We start from the raw sequence: 20,566 nt of genomic DNA, 5'->3' as shown, positions 1-20,566 counted from the left end.
CAGAAGTAGAATATTCTATGCTTCTACTAGATGTGAAAGGCAAAACCTGTTTTTAGAAAGAACTTAATGATGTCCTGCATAAATTCCATTGTGTTGACGTATTTAAGAATGAGTGAACAGTAACAAATAAATATTTTAACTTGATTTATTTTATTTTCTGAACCAGCTAAATAAAAGATGTCATCTTTGTTAAATCTATTCCATACTTCTGCTTTAATCGTTCACAAAATTAACATATGGTTTTCTGAATTAGGCTTTTAATTAATACAGTGGATTAAAATGAAAGTCCCAAATACAAGTAATAGTTTATTCAATTTATTTTGTACACTGAATCCAAGAACCTTCATTTCTGATAATCTTGGAAACATAATGCAAGATATAAATTTTTTTACACATGACAGAAATTGATTCCCATTAATGAAAAAATATTAATCTACTGTTCATGAATCATGTTTTATGTGGCTGGAGAATAGAAAATACATTAAAGAAAAATCTCTACTGTTTTAAAAGTGGTAATTTCAATTCCAAGAAGGTGAGGAAAACTGATTTCATTTGAACAAGCCTAAACTGATTAGCTGAAGCTGTAAGCCACACCAGTCACTGGGTTAAAAGAAGTTAATAGATACTTTGCTTCTCTTTTGCAACAGCCTCTCAAAGTATATTTCCACACATTTAAAGCAACCAGTCCTGCAAAGTCCCAGTGATAGCATTCTGTTCATATGATTTCTCTTCACAATTGCTATGGAGAGGTATAACGAAGATAATTCTTGCCCGATGGAAGTTGTTTAGTGCAAATCCCTCCTGGAAACAGCTTTTTGGCTTCTTCATCTGATAAGCTTGGAACAACCATGACCTGGTCTCCAGGCTCACAAGGAAAGGAGAGGAAAAGAAACGAAAATTAGTAATAATTTTACTAATTGTTCTTATTTGGATAGCCTAGAACCTTCAGTCAATGAATCAGACTGCATACATGAAACACATACTATCATCTTCATAGATATATACCTTATTGAAGCTGGATTGTATATGTTACTGCATTTATTCTACACTTCAAATTATAATGCATATTTCTACAGCTGAAATATCTAACATATTTCATGTAGTTGACAAAATAGTTATATTGAATTAGTCTAAGACTAGGATTTAGTTTTGTACCTCTTTATATCACTTCAATCCAAAATAAGAGAAACACTTCAAGCATTTTGTTAAAACTATATGTCCTGGAAATGCAAAGATAAAAAGTGCCTGCCAAAGAGCTCTTGTCACAAACTCCTACAAAAACAATCTATAACTAAATAAAGGCTACTGATTTTGTCTCATATTACCTTGAAATTTAAAATAATTTACAAACTAGGTGCTCTGTACGTACATTCATACAGGCAAAATACAGAGCATTACTCTCCCCGATAAAACATATTGCCAAATTGGAACATTCTTCCACAAATATTCAAAACACTTCTCATGGAATTTTCCAAACAGAAATAAAATTTATCAAGATTTCATAAGGTTTCTTGATCATTTTTTCTTCCCTCTGCTTTTTAAAAAAGACATTTTTAGCTGATGAACTTATGGGCATTATAGAACCTGCATTAGGAAATATTTCAGCTTTTAAATAGGTTTGGGGGGGAAATTGTATCAATGTGGCAAATTCAGGTTACTTTAATAAAACTATCCCAAATATTTTAATGCACAAAATAAAAAATTAATGGAAATATTGATTAAAAAATAAAAAGGCTTTCAAGCCTAAACTGGAGTACACTTGTAAGAAATTGAAGATAGTTTATAAGAGATTATGTCTGAAGAGCACAAACAATTGATTATAGGGCTGTCATAAATATATCTATGATTTTTTAAAACCTTTCATTTAGGACAATGGTAATTTATCTCCCAACACAAAATTGTACTCTCAGGAGATCTTTCTCTGATTACCTCATGAAGGTCATTATCCAATCTATTTGAATATTGTTGTATTTAACAATATATAGAAAAATCTGTTTTTTCAACAACTTTCACTGTATCTGAATAAAACTTTAGATTAAATGGATTTATAGAAGTAAACATCTACCTTCCAGTCAACAGGTGTAGCAACTTTCTTAACAGCTGTTAATTGCAAGGAGTCAACAACTCTTAGAATCTCATCAAAGTTTCTTCCAGTGGTTGCTGGGTACAGGATAGAGAGTTTCAGTTTCTTATCTGGGCCAAAAATAAACACCTATAGGACAAAGTTACAGAATTGTAAATAAAACAAATTATTGCATATACATTACCGTTCTATAATCATCAATTTATTGACAATCTTTTGTGGAATTATATAATTTAAGTATTTAGTGTTATACTTTTCCTATGACATTGGAATGACAATGACAAATGCATTGGGGTGGGGCAATGTATTTAATAAAATTTAATCCTTGGATAGGAATTTCCCACATAGCCTTTGAGAGGCTAAGTTCTTATCCAAAATTATTTATCCAGTATTTGTAATCTTAAACCTGGCACAATTTTGATAGGTTTTATCATTAAAATGGGAACTATTTATATAAGATTACAACTGTTACCTACAAAAGAAATTTGAGATATAGATGAGAACTTTCCTGCACAAGTCATAAATGGAGGTCAGCAACTATGACTTATTACTCTTCTCAGTTCCTGGAATCTATTTTATAGAATTGAATTTCTAAATAACATTAAATGTTAGTCTAATTTTATTATTTCATAACCCATTCCATTCTGATTAGATATGTCAGCAATTTTATTTCTTGCAGACCACATTGGCCACATGGGGAGACCATTATTGGCCACATGGGGAGACCTGATGGACTGCAGGTTTCTCATCTGGTTAAATAACAGACTAAATAGAAATAAGGCAATAAACAGTACATAAGCAACTGAAAAAGCTGCAGCCTGCAAAAAAAGCAATGTTAAAGGGGCAATGCATAGATATTTACCACACGAGCAGTCAAAGGCATTCCATCTTTGCCTATCTCATCTGGATCCAGCATGCCAAGTTGGACTGAAAGTTCCCGTTTTAAATCAGCAATTATTGGAAAAGGGAATTTGTCTACAGGTTTGTCACTGTTGTAGGCATTGATGTCCTGCAAAACGGGAAAATTTAATGTATTACAAATTTGTTCAATTACAATTAGTACTCTGAATAAAAATGTAGTGCTGTTTCATTTAGGTATAAAAATTTTGTTTTTAGAAGCCTTCCATTATGATTTATAAAAATGATCAAAATACTCAAAATTGTTTAAGCCAGAGTAACTCAAATAAACAAAAACAGCTTAATTTTTAAAAAAGCAAAATGCTGCAAAGAGGCAGCTTACCTTTTGAGACATTATATTTGTGCTAATGGAAAAAAATGTGAAAAGTCAATGGGGAAACTAAGATTTGCATCTGTACATCCATTCAAGACTATCAATTTCTTCTGTGAAGTACTGGCTTGCCACAGAAGTGACTTGCTCATACAAGAAGCCAACCATTAGCTTCCTCACTGAAATGGCACACCTAGTTTCTTGCACAAGATGTAAAGCAGAGAAGTGGAAAATGTAGGGCCCTAGGGCCACAGTTCTAGTTAGGCAACTAGGTAGTGGTGACATACTACCAGCAGAAGGAAGATTAAAAGCCAGAGACAAAAATAAGCTAGAGATATTTTCCATCAGTCTGGAGACATTGCTGCCATATTTTATAATTAATCTAGATATATTTTATGATTAATACAGGTGGACAAGACTTTGTTGTCAGCAAAAAAACCTGAATGATTTTTGGTAAGTGAAATTTTGATCTATATGTAGGTTATAGAGCACATCTGGCCAAATTTTTTAAAAAAATGGAAGAGACAATCAGGAAATCCCTGGACAGACTAGACTGGGAAATAAAAAACACTTCCTGGAATAAGATCATGTCAAACAATTTCTGTACTATTGTAGGTAGTCCTCAACTTACAACTTTAACAGAGGCTGCTCATTACAATCAGAAGTTGTAATGACCATAAAGTGGGTCATCACCTAACTGACCCGATTTTATGACCATTTTTTTGCAATGGTCATTAAACAAATCACAGTGGTTAAGTGAATCTACAGTAGTTAAGCATGTCATGGTCGTTAAGTGAAACAATTGTTCTCTATGGGGCATTTTGCTGAAAACTGGAAGCAAACACAGGTTTTCAGCAAAGTTGTAAATTGTGGTTACATGACCACGGGGTGCTGGAAATGGCCATAAATATGGGCTGGCTGCCAAGTGTCCAAAATATGTTCATGCGATCATGTGGGGAGGGGCTGGCCATCAAAACTGGATCATAAGTATATTTTAGGAGGTCAATTGTAACTTTGAAAAGTGGCTAAATGACTGGTTTCAAGTCAAGGAGTAGTATTACATGGGCTCCCTACATTCAGCAGGAACCAAACTTAATCCAAGAAGTTACTTTACATGCTTCCATGAATTCTTCTCAAATGTCCCATTATCTAAAGTGCAAAGTTGAATCCAATGGCTGAAGCACAATATAAAGAATCATATATTAATTTGTCTTCTAAATGTACTAAGAGGATGTGCACAAAGTAATTCATATAAAAGATAGAGTAGGTAGAGTACCTACAAAAGATAGAGTAGGCAGTAGCAGATATGACAAAATAAATATGCTTTTATGTGTTTTGGGGAAGGGAAACAAGCAAAACCAGTTATCATGGATGATGCTACTGATCATTTTTGCTTTTTCTCATTTAATAATTTATCTGCACTTTATAAACTTTAAGATGTCATTTTAATTAAATAACAGTTTTTTGAATGCTTTTTATGCATAAGATTTTAACTGAAAGTCCAATTAATTTACATGTATAATTCATTGATCTGCAGCTACAGCTTTATAAAGTCAAATTTGCATGTTACTATTTTGTGCATATAAAATCAATGATTTCTTTCTAAATTTTAGCATCTTTTTAAAAAAATCATATATATATATATATATACATATACATATATATATATATATAATTAAGTAATTTCACCCAACACAGGGAACATCTTGAGATTCCTTTGAACAGTCAACCTACTCACTTACCCACTATGTATTAAAAAAAGAAAAGCAATTTTTATTTTCCATTTTTAGAAATCAGAGTGGACTTTTTATTTTAGAATGTTTCATACACTGTTTTCAAGCAGTGCATAGGCATTGTTTGCTTGTGCTCTCTAGAAAAGGAATTGTTTTTCAACTATCTGGAAAAACAGCTGAAGAATAATTTTAAAAAATATGTAAACAGCAGAACAATAGTGTCATCTGTTACTAAATACTTTCAATAGATCTAATAAAAGTTTTACACTGCTGCTCTTTAGTTATTTATTATTTTGTATATACAAAATTAGTTGTTTCTGTAGAAGCACTTATTTCCATTTTTAAAGAAAGATAATAATATGTACAAGATTATATAACTTGTTCTAAATAACTAAAGAATGGAATAGTTAAATATGCATAATGAAATGCATTCTTAAGTTGAATTTGGTCTGCGTTTCAAGCTTAAAGAGTTTTGAAAGTATTAAAAAGTGTGTTGGCTTTGGAAGCCATACTAGGCCGAAAGCTTCCGCACTGCCACTTTCCCATGTGTGGGAAAATAGGAGGGGGGATTTGGTAGAAGGGGCCATTAGACATAATAACATTCTTCCTGCCGGTCAAGGTCAGGCCAGGACTGCATCTGGAGAAGGAGTGGTCAGAGTAATGTCTCGAGATGGGACAGTTGGCGATTGGAGCGTGTTTCACTGAGGGAAGACCCGGATCTCCCAGAATCGGATTTCCCCAGTTGTGCCAGTTTACTTATGCTAGTAAAAGAACTTTGAAAAATGCCTGCTTCGGAGTCTTTACTTGGGGAGGGGGGTTTCTGTAACGCTGACAAAGTGCACCTCTGCATGAAATGTTTAGCAAATACTAACACTGACATGTGTTTATATTCTAAAGAGGCTGTCCTTTCCATATATTTTCAGTGCAACAAACTGTCCTATCATGGTGGTACTACAAAAGATTTAGCATCACATGTTTAAATAGCACATGTGGCAATTTTGCTATGCAATTTTTTTCATTTGCTGGTTTAGTCATATCCAAACTAACTTTTTTTAAATCTGTCATGTATTAGAGCACGGGAAAGGGTAATTATAAATTCATGAACCTCATGAAATTCATTTATTTTGACACATTTCTTATAATAAGGCCTGCAAAATAGAAGTCACTATGATTGAGTGCTGCAAATGGTAAGGCAGAAAGCCACATTTTCAGGTTGGATACAACCCTGTTATATAATACTAACTAGGTATCTCCAATCTTTGAGTGAGAAGAGAATGATCAAATTTTTGTTCACTCAAAAGCCCTGGAATTTAAACCCTAATACCAACTTTTCTGTAGTGCTCAATCTCTCTATATTTTTAATGGCTTTTTATCTTGTCTACAGGAAATCAACTCATCAAGCATAGGTGTCTCCAAACTCCTCCTGTAATCTAGTTCCTGAACACTGGCTTCAAGTTACGATAACCGAGATTTATTGTTGTTCCGGTTGTAAAAACTGACGTCAGATGTGAATATATCAGCATAAAATTAAACCCATTATTCTGTAAAGAGAGTAACTATCAAAACAGTCTTAATACTTTTTATTATATATATATTTTGATACATACAAACTACTGTCTTTACTGTTTGTTTTGTTTTTGATTTTCTCTTCTTACACTTTTTTAAAATTGCTTTATTGATAAGCATGCTTAAACCTGTTAAGCCAGCCTTATAATGTGTTCACACCTGAACTATGATACAATTATAAGGATGATAGGAATTATACCATATTTCCCCAAAAATAACTCTCTTATATTTTTTTGAACCCCGAAATAAGGGCTTGGCCTTATTATCAGGGGCGTCTTATTATTTTGGGGTTGCAGGAGGCAGCGAACGTGGCCACCTTATGGCCGCTGCCCTTGCGCTGCTGTGGCAGCGCAACATAGCTGCTCGTCAGCTGTTAGCTGGGGCAAACAAAGGTGGGAATCTCCCCAGTGTTCTTGGTACTCAGCCATCCCTCATCCATCCATCCATCCCCCTTGCCTGCAAACTCCCACCCGCTCCCATCTGCAGACAATGACAAGACACACGACAGAGCTGCAAGGCAGTTAAGACGGCTCCATGCACCCCAATGATACCGTAATAGCAGCCTGGCTGCTGCCCTTCCCTGCTGTCTCTTTGTTGGGGGGGGCAGGTAGGGTGGGGGAGAAGCAAGATGCATGGAGTGTGATGGGGCTCCTTTTGCCGTCTCCTCTCCCCCTTTTGCTGGGCATGGCAGGGCTTCCTGTCCCTGCCAAAATTGGATGAAATTTGGGGGAGGCAGGTGGGAAGAGGTGGGGCCGGACAGACACGAGACATGTGTCTTACCTGCCTTGCAGCTCTGTCATGTGTCTCGCCATTGTAAGGTAAAACCAAACTTCTCGCCAGTTCAAGAAGTTTGATTGAACTCGCAACTTTTTTTTTTAACCCTACGTGTTTGCCTGCAGACAACAGCGAGACATGCGACAGAACTGCAAGGCAGGTAAGATGCGCATCTCGTGTCTTCCTGGCCACACCCTCCCCACCTGCCATCCCCAAATTGCATCCAATTTGGGCAGGGGCAGGAAGGCTTGCCATGCCTGGCAAGAGGAGGAGAAGACATGGCAAAAGGAGCGAGCTCTGTCTCGCTCCATGCGTCTCGCTTCTCCTCTACCCACCTGCCACTGCCCTCAATAAAGAGCTGGGCACTGTGGAAAAGGGAGCCGGGCGGGCATGGGCTTTGGGCTCTGGGGCTGCCGGGAGTTGCCCGGCAGAGAGTCAGGAGTAGGGCGGAAGTTTCCAAGCAATCGCTTCCCCTTTGCCTTCTCTCCCAAAAGTGCTCCTTGGGCACAGTCACTTCTGCAGCAGGAGACTCATGGCCCACACTGGCCTTCCAAAGGGTAGCAGCAGCTATCCACAATTTTTTAACCCTTATTTCGTCCCAACCCACATGGCCCAGTACAGTCAGAATGAAATAAAGGTAAAAATATTGTGGATAGCTGCTGCTACAGTACTTTTCGGTAGGCTGGCGCTAGGCACATGGGATGCATCACTTGGCCTTCTGTTGCAGAAGTGGCCGCATTCAATGGCAAAAGCAGCTGCGCTTGTTGGAGGTGCCGGCCACCCATGAATCTGCTGTGAATGGCAGCCTGAGAGGCTCAGCTGATCCAAATAAGAGGCCAAGAAGCCCTGAGGTGACTGGGGAAGGGCAGGGCTGCCTCCTGTGCTGGCCACGCCCACCCTGTCACTAGGGCTTATTTTTGGGGGAGGGCGTATATTTATGCCCACCCCAAAAATCAGGCTTGGCCTTATTTTCGGGATGTCCTATTTTTGGGGACACACAGTAGTCCATTATTTTTAATGGAAATATAATCCTAAAGTTTGGGGCCTGAAACCTCAGCAACAGTTTTGTTTTTATTTTTTTCACATTTGTACATGGGATAGAACAGTGAAATAATTCTCTAGGCATACCTATGAATATTGGTCTGTCTACAGACAATTCTCTGGCATTCATTAGGCTTCCTATTGCAGCATATATATTAAATTTATTTATTTATTTATTATTCACATATTTATACCGCCCTTCTCCGAAGATTCAGGGCGGTGTACAGCAAATAAAACAACAGTAATACAAAAACCATTTAAAATACCATAACAAAATTAAAAAACTTATTAAACTGCTGTATACTTAAAACTATTAGAATAAAAATACAAAGATAAAACCCCTGTTAAAAACCCGCTAAAATCCCTAATTATTAAAATCAATCAATCAGGCCAGACCCGCTTGGTGGAAAAAGAAAGTCTTGAGCTCGCGTTTAAAGGTCCGAAGATCAGGGAGAAGACGGAGTCCCACCGGCAGCTCGTTCCACACAGCCGGGGCCCCCACAGAGAACGCTCTTCCCCTGGGGGCCGCCAGCCGACATTGGTTGGCTGACGGCACCCTAAAGAGGCCCTCCCTGTGAGAGCGCACTGGACGCACTGGACAATGGGAGGGAACTGGTGGCAGCAGGCGGTCCCATAAATATCCCGGTCCGATGCCATGGAGCGCTTTAAAGGTGATAAGCAACACCTTGAAGCGCACCTGGAAGACCACCGGCAACCAATGCAGCCCGCGCAGGAGAGGTGTTACATGGGAGCTACGAGGAGCTCCCTCAATCCCCCGCGCGGCCGCATTCTGTACCAGTTGGAGCCTACAGATGCTCTTCAAGGGGAGCCCCATGTAGAGAGCATTGCAGTAATCCAGGCGGGAAGTGACGAGGGCATGAGTGACTGTGCATAACAAGTCCTGGTCCAGGAAAGGGCGCAATTGGCGAATCAGGCGAACCTGACAAAAAGCTCCCCTGGCGACGGCCGTCAAATGATCTTCTAAAGACAGGCGTACGTCCAGGAGAACGCCTAAATTGCGCACCAATTCCCTGGGGGCCAACGATTCGCCCCCCACAGTCAGCAAAGGAGTAAGCTGACTGTGCCGGGCTGCCGGCATCCACAGCCACTCCGTCTTGGATGGGTTGAGTCGGAGCCTGTTCGTCCCCATCCAGACCCAAACGGCTTCAAGACACAGAGTCATCACATCGACTGCTTCATTGGGGTGGTTTAATAATCTTAAAACCATGGTTTCTGAAATTACTTCAATTACCCACAATTTACTCACAGTTAAATTTTTATTTGTAAAGATTAGTAAAATTAATGTTGAAGTTTTCAGTATCTTTATAATAGAACTACAGAAGAGTATCAGAAGAGGCTCAAGGCCAAATGTAAGGATTATCAATCTGTGGTCTTCAACCTCTTTTTCTGTGCCCTTAAAAGCCTTCTCTAAATGCACTGTCACAACTTGGAATGAGGCTATCAAATTTACTATTGTATATTCTTACCACATTGAGACAGGAAACGGTACCCTAAAATGGCCTTACCTTTTCTTTTAAAAAGAAAATCTGAAAATCACAGCCCAGCCTACATACATGATTAATCCTGCCCATTTCAGCAATCCCTCAAAACATTAAATGCAGACTATCAAAATGTTTTCCATGTCTCATTGAAAATAACATTCCAATTCTTATCTTGCCTCTTTCTTTTTGTCATTGTTTTTCCCCCCACAATACCTTGCACCAGGCGAGATGGTCGCTGACATCATCAATAGAGAGGGCTATTAATTTAACATTTCGCTTGGCAAATTCTGGTGCTAATTTTGCTGCTCGACCAAGTTCTGTGGTACACACTGGAGTAAAGTCCCTTGGATGAGAAAAGAGGATGCCCCATCTGAAAGAAAAAGAATTACATGGTAAATAGCATAAAAGCCTAGTAAGTCAGAGCAGATTTAAAAAGTTATTTCAAAGTTTGTTTTCAACTGTGAACAGGTTGACTGAGAGGACTCGGCATTGAATAGCATCTAGGAAGCCTACAGCTTGGAATATTTAAATGATTCTTCTCCTGAATTTTACTCCTTTTTCCCTTTTTCTGATTTTTGAACTCTACAGCTCAGCCATTTCCAACACAATGTACCAGATAAGAAGGGGTTTACATCCCATATCCTGAACAAAGCCCAATCCTTTGTTTGGTAGGGATTATGGGATCTAAAATCAAATTTATCTAGGGGACACCTGGTTGGAAAAGGCTAGGCCATCCCATGGTAGAATTCTGGAGAGCTAGAAAGCTTATTATGCTACTTTAATAATTTTAGCATATTTTTTCTCCTCATGTACCAGCAGAGTTCTCTTTGTTCTTTACACTTACGTTTTACTGTCCCTATTATGCAACATGCAGCATTTCATTTAGTTCTCAGTCATGAATACCTTCTCAATTGAAGCATTGCCCAGTGCCAAAGAGATTATAACCTTGGCAGGCCTTCATAGTGTTGCTCCATTAATAGCTAATGCTACCTCCCACCTCTCCAAACTGGTCTGCCTGCATTTCAAAGGTCTCTTGGTAGAAATACACATACCCAGACATTTTTCACAGTAGAACAATATTCCCAAAATCCTTTGTGCAAGATCCAGCTTTTGTTTGACAATGTATGAGCAATGGTTAAGTCAAATTTGAATAGAGCAGCCAGTTTCAATAAAAGTGGAGATTGCACAATTACATACTGTATATGCTACAGTTGCAAACTAACTGTTTCCTTTTTGTTACTTTTTAGAAATTAAGCATAATGGAATCAAAAATGTTCACGAGGTAATCTTTTTTTTAGGAGCTGTGGGATCATTTGATACAAAATATTGAAAATTCTACACATTGTTATATAATCCATATGAGAAAAAATATATTTCAAGTTTAATAAGTCTTAATGCTTAATTTATGTCTACAATTTCTGTCTTGGTAATTTTTGATTTACTCTGATGTGTGAACCAACCAAGCAAAAAATGTTATGAGTTAGCAAATGGTTTAGCAAATAGTAATTCAAATGAAGAAGACCTGATTATAGCTTATTCAGATGCATGAACTCAATTTAAAGTTACACAGAGGTCATTCATATTATCAAGGATTTGTTAAATTAAAGAGTAACTGTTAAAAAGGCAATGGTAATATAATTTCCATTCTATACATTTGTCATCATTCTGAGATTACTTTAGATTGTTACAAATATTTATGGCTGTGTGGATGACAAAAGCTGCTGTAATACCATAAATGTTGCAGATAGTAGTACTGTAATTTGGATGCTCAAGCAGAAAAGTAGCAATGGTAAAACAAATTTGGAAACCCTTAATAGATCACTGGGAAAGCTGCCTGGGAAAGCCAAGAAAAATCATCAAACCATAAAAAAGCAAAAGTTAGAAAATTTTGGACATGTGATGCGACACCCGGAAAAATATGGCATATTTCACTTAATCCTCCAAGGAAAGATTGAAGGCAAATGAGGTCCAGACAGAAGAACATCATCATGGCTAAGGGACTGGTTTGGACAAAAGTCAACAGCACTTTTTCGTGTCGCTGTTGATAAAAATAGGATTGCCAACATCCAATGATGGATATAGCAGAAAAAGAAGAATGTTGGGTTCTGCATGCATACTACATTATAAAATAACTGCTGACAGTTGTTTTAATATTATCATCAAACATACGAAAGTCAGATGAAGATGTAAATTACATTCACATGCAGAATTTATGTCAGCCAATATACGAAACCTTTTTTATCCTCTTGCAATCGTAACAGAATAACATAGTTGGAAGGGACCTTGGAGATCTTCTAGTCAACCCCGTGCTCAAGCAGAAAACCTTATACCATTTCAGACAAATTATTGTCCAAACTTTTCTTTAAAACCTCCAGTGTTGGAACACCCACAATTTCTGGAGGCAAGTTGCTCCACTGATTAATTGTTGTCAGGAAATTTCTGCTTAGTTCTAAATTGCTTCTCATGAATTTCCATGTGAATTTGCTTAGCAGATGGATATTCACATTCATTCTTCTTCATTCCTGAATTTAATATATTCTATCCTGTAGTTTGGCCAATTGCAAAGATTCATTTTGTATTCTAGTGTTTTCTAATTTGATATCCTCCATATATATCAAATTTCATCTTCTGAAACTCTCACCCACCTTATCCTTTTCACATTGGCTAAGAACTCTGGGTGCTGAATGCCTAGTACTCTGGAAGTTGCCAAACTGGACTCTAGTCAAGCAGCTGCTACAGGGAAAACAAAACTTATTGAGCAACAGGAATCTACCCTTTGCTCTTTTGTCTGCACTTCCGAGAATGAAATGACTTGTTTCAGAGTTGCAATTTAATGTTAACCCAAGTGATTATATCACTGATTTAAAGAAAGCAGAGTTTTGCATTTCCACTATAATGAACAATGTTTGTATTTTATGTACTTCCAGAGTAATCACCTTATTATATTGGAGAAGCATAAATATATTGTTTTTTATAAATCTAGTTATAAAACTATTCCAAAAGCTATCATTATATATTTCTTACCTAATGATTAATATAACCTTGAAAATGACTGCAGTTTTCATTAATCAAAAGAATATACCCATATAAATGTATGGGTCTAAGTTAGAATGTTCTAACACTATTGTAACATTGCTGCTCAAATGAAAAAGACAATTCCAGCTCCTAATCCTTACAGGCTTTGCTATTGGTCCAAATTGAGTCATTTCAATGAATTCATTGTGGTATGCCTTTAATATAGGAAAACTGATCAATTTGAATTTTGCTCATTACCAGACATAAGTATGTACCAGCATTTCTTTTAAGCCTCCAATCTATCTTTTAACAGCTATCCAATTAGAAGTCATCAACTGCTGTTTCCTGATTTGCTCAAACCATGGTTAGCAGCTTTGAAAAAATCCATACATCAGAAATTATAACCAGGTTTCTGGGCCAGGCAAATAAAAAAATGGTTATTACAAGGCTTGATAGGACTGTGTGTGTGCTATAACCAAAACTTGCCACAGATTATTAAATTGTGATTTTTTAAATAAATCCAAAATGGTCATCAGATTACATAGTAAATTTATATCATTCATTACCTTAACTAGGAAGTGAGGAGCAAACTGGCAGCATTTTTGCTAACTGGACCTTTTGGGTTAGCACAGGTGTTTTCACAAAAGGGTATGAAACTAAAGGGCATTCATTTTTTAAAGGATCTACATCTTTTCCTGGGATGCATGGATGAATCCAAAGAAAAGATAGTCTACTTTTAAAAAGTTATAGTAACTGTTATGTTCTCCCTTGCTTTTGAAATTGAATCGGAAGCACTGCACAAGCCTAATGTATATGTAACACTACCTTCTCAAATAGATTATGATCCAAAACTTAATATATTCATTAAGCTCATACAGTAAAAGAAACCAATTTAGACCTAATTGGGACCTACAAAATCAACATACCCAATGTAATTAAAGTATTCTTAGTACTTTCCCCAGATTCCAAAGAAAAGCTGCTCATCTCTAAACACAACAGGAGTAGACAACAATACCACAATTCTTCCTTGTCCTATGGGATTTTTTTAAAAAAAAAACTCAGTTAAAGAGAGCCTCTCTTTCTAGCATTATCTTTATTTACAGGAATAGGGCTCTGAGAGTTTTGTAGAACATAAAAATAAGGCAGGTGTTTGACCAGTGCTTTCCTAGAAATCTATCAATTCACTCAAGAAAAAAGAACAAAAAAATTAAGAGAACACTTTGTAGACTGGGAAGTGGCTGGGAAATAATCTTGCTAGTTTGCCTTCTAATAAATGGCTGTTCTGCAACTGACCACAATTACCATGGCAACTACTTAATGAAGAGGCATTCCCTCCCTACAGCAATCATTATGTAAGAGGTTCTCCAACATTCTCAAAATCCCCAATGTGCCTCCAATAATTCAAAGAGCTTGCCTACTTTGGGTCAACAGTAATTGTGATATTATACAGTACATTCTAAATGTGACTAAGCACACAGCATGTACAGTAGCTGTACTTCATGCTACAGAAGACATTTAATTAGAAGGATAGAAGAATAAAGGTTAAATTAAGAAGCTCCGAAGATCCCAAGCTAAGAACACTGTACCCACTTACCAAAAGCACAGCACAGGGAAACTTTGCCAAGGACTACCTGATCCACCATTCAGTTCGTTTTTGTGGACAAAACGTTTTAGAAAATTCAAAAGGATGTGAACAATTTCTCAACAGATATTCTCAGTAACTTATTCAAAAGGTTTCTGAGAATATAGAGCTAGTTGCTATATTAACTCTTTTGAAAGCCACATTTTGTGACAATAAATGCACCAAGACAAATTCCTTGTGTGTCCAATCACAATTGGCCAATACAAATTCTATTCCTATTCTATTAATATTGTACAATAAGCAACCTATGCAATGCAGGCATGATTTCCTCTTGAACTTTCTTTCCACCAATTTCAATGGAACTTTGTATTCCAGCCTTAGGAAGGAAAAATTAAAGGCCACTTTTCACATTGTACATATTTGAATAAACAATTTATTATTCTATTGCTAGAACTCTTTATATTCTACCTTTCATGTAGGTTATAAGCCATACAGAAGATAATTATTAAAGGCACAACGATTCTGTTTCGGGGAACGAAGAGGGAACAGAGTCTTTGCCTTTTTTTTCCTTTGCCTTTCCCGAACCTCGTTGGAGTTAATTAGCCAAGAAGAAATATCCCCGTCCTCCACCCAAGACAGTTATTTACGGTTTCCACGAAGATGCCGCAGCCCTTTTAATTGCTCTGGAGTCGTTGATTACCTTGGTAGCCCCCTTTTCCCGGCCGCGGTAGCGGCTCTACGCCGACTCTCCCACCAATGAAAGGAGCAAAGCGTCTATGGCACTCTAGGGCAAAGCGGCCCTACCAAGCGAGGACCACCGAATAGAGCAACCCTATTACGCGCACCCAGTGGCCGCGGTCGCCCCTCGTACTCACGAGTCTCCCAGGAATTCGTGGAAGCGGATGGGACCGTGCGTGGTGTCCGCCTGGAAATTAGGCGCCTCGTCTCCTAGTAGCAGGCCCGGCATGGTCCTCTAAGCCTTTGCTTGCAAGAGCAGGAAGACAGCTCAGCTGCGCCCGAACAACCGAAAGGCAAAGTGGAAGGAGTGAAGGAATAGCGGGACCCACAGAGCCTAGCGAGGGGGGCGCGGCTTTAAGGGGCGGACCCAGAGGACGGAAACCTTCCGCTGTTGGGGTTACTTACCCTAGCACAGGGCTCTCCAACCTGGACTGCTTTAAGCCTGGCGGACTTCAACTCCCAGAATTCCCCAGCCAACTTTGCTGGCTGGGGAATTCTGGGAGTTGAAGTCCGCCAGGCTTAAAGTTGTCCAGGTTGGAGAGCCCTGCTCTAGCAAGCAGAACGTCGCTTTTACAGTACAGTAGATGCAGACGAAGGCAAGTTTACGGCTGTGTTGAATGTAGGTTTTCCGATCCTCTGAAGCAAGTCATCTTAGGTTGCACGACGGGGCTTCTTCACAATATTCATATAATTGCAGGCATCATTGGGGAGAAAAGCTAAAAAGTCAGGCAATCGGAAGAGCAAGTAATGGTGTGTGTGTGTGTGTGTATGTGTGGATGTTTGCAGAAACAATCGACGCCGCCACATTCCCAGCAAAAATCTCCAATGAGGCAGCCTGAGAAATGTTAAAGACTGGCGAGGGCACAAGTAAACACTGGATTTTTAAAGCAGCCTAACCGAGTACGTGTTCAGTCAGAGGTCTGACCAAAGAACTCAAAAATCAAGTATTTAAGGACTGCAATTAAAATCGCTGTTAATTTAAATTGTTTTGAAGTAAACTTCCTTTCGGCCCACAAATCGGTAAAGGTGCTGAATAGCTTCCGGAATGAAGTGCTTTTTTTCAAGTTGGCATCTAATAGGATCTGTTGCACAGTTATTCACATGTTCTAATTTTAACGCGTTTTAGAGTCATTCTGAAATCGGAGAGATGAAGTCCCTTTCCATTTACGCTGCCGTACGGCCAGGAGTTGCGAAACAAAGAATCAAATTAAGCGGTGAGAATTGCTCTTGAGGTTGACGCGGCCTCGCGGGCAGTAAAATGAGAGCGGGCGGGTGCATGCTGCCTAGAGCTTGTCATGGCGACTTACGTGAGTGAGCTGGAGGTGGCCAAGAAAAACCTGAGCGAAGCTTTGGGCGAAAATGTGAAGCAGTAAGTGATCATCAGGCGCCGTTCTCTCCCCCCCACCTCCCCGGCGTTTCTTCGTTAAGCCGTTAACCGTATTTTTACAACAGAGGCCTAGTTGGCATCGATCTCGATTTTCTCTTGCAGCGGGTGTTTTGTAAACTCGAGCGTAAGTGGATCCCCAATCAGCCCTCTACTCTCCGTATAAAAACCCACTGCCCTTTGTGAATATTTTCATAATAATATTTAATATTTAATAATAATCCTTTTTCTTCAGAACCGAATAGGCAGGCCTTATTTCAACCCTGCTTAGCAATACAAATATCCCTCCCCCCACCCTCCATGAAATGTTGATTAGGGAGGATGAAAGATCCTGCTGTTCATAGGTGGTAGACTAGAAACTAGTCATTAAGGAACAGCAATCCAACTCTTTAGGCTTTCAGTTATTCAAGACATCACAATCATAATTTTAAGTAGGATTTGTGTAGCCACTCTCAAGTGCTTCACAAATTCTCAAAGGTGATTTTGTGCACCTTGGAGACTGATACACAGTCATGTGCACATTAATTTAAATTTTTTAAATCAAATGTATGTAGAATCACTGCCTAAAAATTACTGCACTCGTATTCACAGAAATATCTACCTAATTCTATTAAGCAGCAATTCTATTAAGCAGCAATACCCTGGAAGTAATTCAGCAACTTACTTCTGAGTAGACATATGTATACAATGGTGAAATCCAATTTTTTTTACTGCTGGTTCTGTGGGCGTGGTTTGGTGGGTGTGGTGTGGCTTGGTGGGCAGGGGAGGGGAAGGATACTGCAAAATCTTCATTCCCACCCCACTCCAGGGGAAGGATACTGCAAAATCCCCATTCCCACCCCACTCCAGGGGAGGGATATTGCAAACTCTTCATTCCCACCCCTCTCTGGGGCCAGCCAGAGGTGGCATTTGCCTGTTCTCCAAACTGCTCAAAATTTCTGCTACCGGTTCTCCAGAACTTGTCAGAACCTGCTGGATTTCACCCCTGTATGTAGGTCTCTTTAAAATACCACAAGTCTCTCGTTTCCTGCAAGAAATTAATGCAACTTGATTTTTAGAGGCCAAATAAATCGCTACAGGGGTCTCTAACCTTGGCAACTTTAAGACTTGTGGACTTCAACTCCTAGAATTCCTCAGCCAGCTTTGCTTGTTCCACAAGTCTTAAAGTTGCCAAGGTTGGTGACCCCTGGTTTAGTACATATACAAAAATAAACAAGCCAACTATTTGTAGTAGGCCAATATTAATCCTCCCCTTTTTAAAACATTTTGTTTTCTTAATATGTAATTTATATTAAATATTGGAAATATCTGGAGAACTCTACAGAAACAAAGGTTTGTGTTTTGTATGTGTGCCTTTGAATTAGTGTTAACTCCTGGAGATGCCCAGACTAGTCCCTGCAATTTTCTGGGCAAGATTTCAGAAATGTTTTGCCATTACCTCCTTCCTAGGGCTCAGAATGAATGACTGGCCTAAGGACACCCAGCTGACTTTATGAATAAGGTAGAATTTAGAACTCACAGCCTCCCAGTTTCTAGCCTAGTGCCTTAACCACTACACCAAACTAACTCTAGAAATAATGTAAAGGGATTAAAATGTTGGCTTAATTTTATCTATCACTGTTTAGCGATATTGATTCACTTAATGAATGAATTTGCTTATTTATGATGACCCACATAATATAATATCCTTTTTTCACCAGTATAGTAGTGTAAAAATTGGACCAGAGGTACAATTGAGACAAAATGAGACAAAAATAATATATATTAATTTTGCCAATTTATTAATGCCAGTTTCACTGTATTATTTTGCTGTTTTCATGCCTATTCAGTATTTTAGTGATATAGCACAATACAATTAACTATTGTCTTAAATGTATAATTTTTAAATTTTATAAGAGTAAAGCTGTGTTAATCTATAGTGATTAAAAAAAGAGTTGGAAAAATTGCTATCAGATTCCTGATCTTTAACTATCTTATAAAAAATGGGAGTGAAGAAAACTATGTAGGAGGAGAAAACAGTATTAGATAGTTATTGCCATCAGGCATGGAAATACTTGCTGGGCAATTAGGTAGTCTTTTAACAATTTTTTGAAAGGCTGGTTTGCATTACAAATCTTAACTGGCTTAATTATCATAACCACTACCCTCTTCAATGAAATTGTGGACTGTCACTGAAGGACAGTTTAGTTTAATGTTTGGAACAAAAATTAAGATAGAGGAAAAAGAAGTTCCCCTAGTACAGAATGAGGAATTCTGATCTTCAAAACTCCCAGCCTATGGATGTCTTCACATTGGATGGCCTCCATTTTAACTATCCCTTTCACCTCTGCTTTTTAAACAGAGTGCAGAGGGTTTATAATCATAAAACATCATCCATCTTCTTCCTATTTTTTCTTACTAGTTCTACAGTTGCTTGAAAACCTTTATGATTTGCCTCACCTGTTTGTCTTGTCCAATAAACTCATTTTTAACCTGAACTAATATTTAATCACAATTAAAAGCAACCTTTTATTTTTAGGGCCAATGACAGGGAAAACAAATACAAATATGATCTTCCACATTCTGAATATCAGGCTTGCTGTCATTCATTTTACAATGAATATGCACAGAATACCTTTCTCTATAAGCTCCAGAAATAAAGAGATGAGATTCTGAAAAATTCCAAGTTGTGCATGCTCAGTTAATACCTGACTTTTTCCATGTTTGAAATAGGCAACAAGAGATTTTAGCCAAGGCTAAAAGTAGAAAGAACATAAACTGCAATTTGCCCCAGTGAAAAAAGCCTTTTTGTGAAGTAAAGTTCAATAATTTTTAAGTACTATAAGTGGAATAAGTTGAGTACTTTGTTTACTTAAGATAGGTGGGGCAAATTGCACTCTACAAATTACCTTTATACTGTCTTCTCTGGCTAAGATTTTATAGTCCTCTCTGGCTAACTAAAGGTGGGAAACAGATAAAAGTATAGTGTGGGCCCTAACATAGATGTATCACTATTAAAAATTCCCAATAGCTCTAAACCTAACTTTACAATATTTAATGTGCCCCCACACATATCGTTCCTTAGCCCTCCTTACACTCTTGGCCATCAAAAGGTTACCCATCCCTGTCTTAGGACAGGATGAGCCAGACACAAAGAGCCAGACACAACCTCAAATCTATTGGTTGAGATTGAGATTCTGCTCATTGAATATTTTCTTGCAATTATAAGAATTCTGTAAAAATATGATACTCTCTCATAAAGCAACTAGAGAGGAAAAAGGTAACTTTTAAAAGGATAAATCCATTATTGATAATTCATTATTGATATTTTGCACAGGTACTGGGCTAATTTGAAACTATGGTTTAAGCAAAAGATCAGCAAAGAAGAGTTTGATCTGGAAGCTCGGAGGCTCCTCACTCAAGACAATGGTATGAAAATAAACTCTGAACTGCTCATTTAGTTTTCTGAATTCTTCAGTTTCAAATGTCTAGGGATTAATTACAATGCTTTGAAATATATAGCATCTCAATTATATTTATAGTTACTAAAAAGTGCACTGTGGGAACGAGATCGTTTATTTTAGCCTTGAAGAGTTTATCATGCCTGATAATACTTAATACAATAATTTACCATAGTAAAACTTAACCATTGAAGAAATTTTAGATGATAAAAGCTGAAAATGTTAAGTTGCTGAATTAGGAGTCTTGTATTTAGTTTTGGACTTGAAAAAGCTATTATATGCTTTTTGCTTTTATATCTTGCTATTATATCTTCTGGGCAAATTTATGAACTTAATGCAAATATATGTTAAAATAATTGTCATAATTGTAATGCAGACTATGTCTTTTATTTTGGCAGTTCATTTTCACAATGACTTCTTGCTAGCTATTCTTACACGATGTCAAATCTTGGTTTCTGCACCAGGTAAGTCACTGAAAAA

General features: G+C 37.8%; 3 protein-coding genes across 6 annotated transcripts in view; 2 read left to right on the top strand and 1 right to left on the bottom strand.

Moving 5' to 3' along the window:
• Nucleotides 1-15,393, top strand: part of ANKRD45 (ankyrin repeat domain 45) — a 36,242-nt gene extending 20,849 nt beyond the window's left edge. For 2 of the 4 annotated variants that reach the window (XM_058178320.1, XM_058178323.1), the window contains exons 6-7: nucleotides 3,720-3,764; nucleotides 6,429-15,393. In XM_058178320.1, coding sequence (XP_058034303.1) covers nucleotides 3,720-3,754 — 35 coding nt within the window. In that variant the 3' untranslated portion in view covers nucleotides 3,755-3,764; nucleotides 6,429-15,393. Of the gene's footprint in view, nucleotides 1-3,719 lie in introns of all 4 variants that reach the window. The other 2 variants (XM_058178322.1, XM_058178321.1) reach the window with 2 other exon arrangements.
• On the bottom strand, nucleotides 300-15,570 carry PRDX6 (peroxiredoxin 6). The gene is made up of 5 exons (XM_058178324.1): nucleotides 15,400-15,570; nucleotides 10,141-10,297; nucleotides 2,946-3,092; nucleotides 2,066-2,212; nucleotides 300-865 (listed from the first exon to the last, which is right to left on the bottom strand). Exons 1-5 carry the CDS (start codon nucleotides 15,489-15,491, stop codon nucleotides 740-742), a joined length of 669 nt encoding a protein of 222 aa, XP_058034307.1. The 5' UTR covers nucleotides 15,492-15,570; the 3' UTR covers nucleotides 300-739.
• Nucleotides 15,571-16,482: 912 nt separating this feature from the next.
• Nucleotides 16,483-20,566, top strand: part of TADA1 (transcriptional adaptor 1) — a 29,269-nt gene continuing 25,185 nt past the window's right edge. The window contains exons 1-3 of the mRNA XM_058177812.1: nucleotides 16,483-16,631; nucleotides 19,963-20,054; nucleotides 20,485-20,550. Coding sequence (XP_058033795.1) covers nucleotides 16,558-16,631; nucleotides 19,963-20,054; nucleotides 20,485-20,550 — 232 coding nt within the window. The 5' untranslated portion in view covers nucleotides 16,483-16,557. The remainder of the gene's footprint in view (nucleotides 16,632-19,962; nucleotides 20,055-20,484; nucleotides 20,551-20,566) is intronic.

This window comes from Ahaetulla prasina, chromosome 3, assembly GCF_028640845.1.
Source record: "Ahaetulla prasina isolate Xishuangbanna chromosome 3, ASM2864084v1, whole genome shotgun sequence".
In the NCBI taxonomy this organism is placed as follows: domain Eukaryota; kingdom Metazoa; phylum Chordata; class Lepidosauria; order Squamata; family Colubridae; genus Ahaetulla; species Ahaetulla prasina.
The sequence above is the reverse complement of the archived record's forward strand: the minus strand, read 5'-3'. Positions and strand labels throughout refer to the sequence as shown.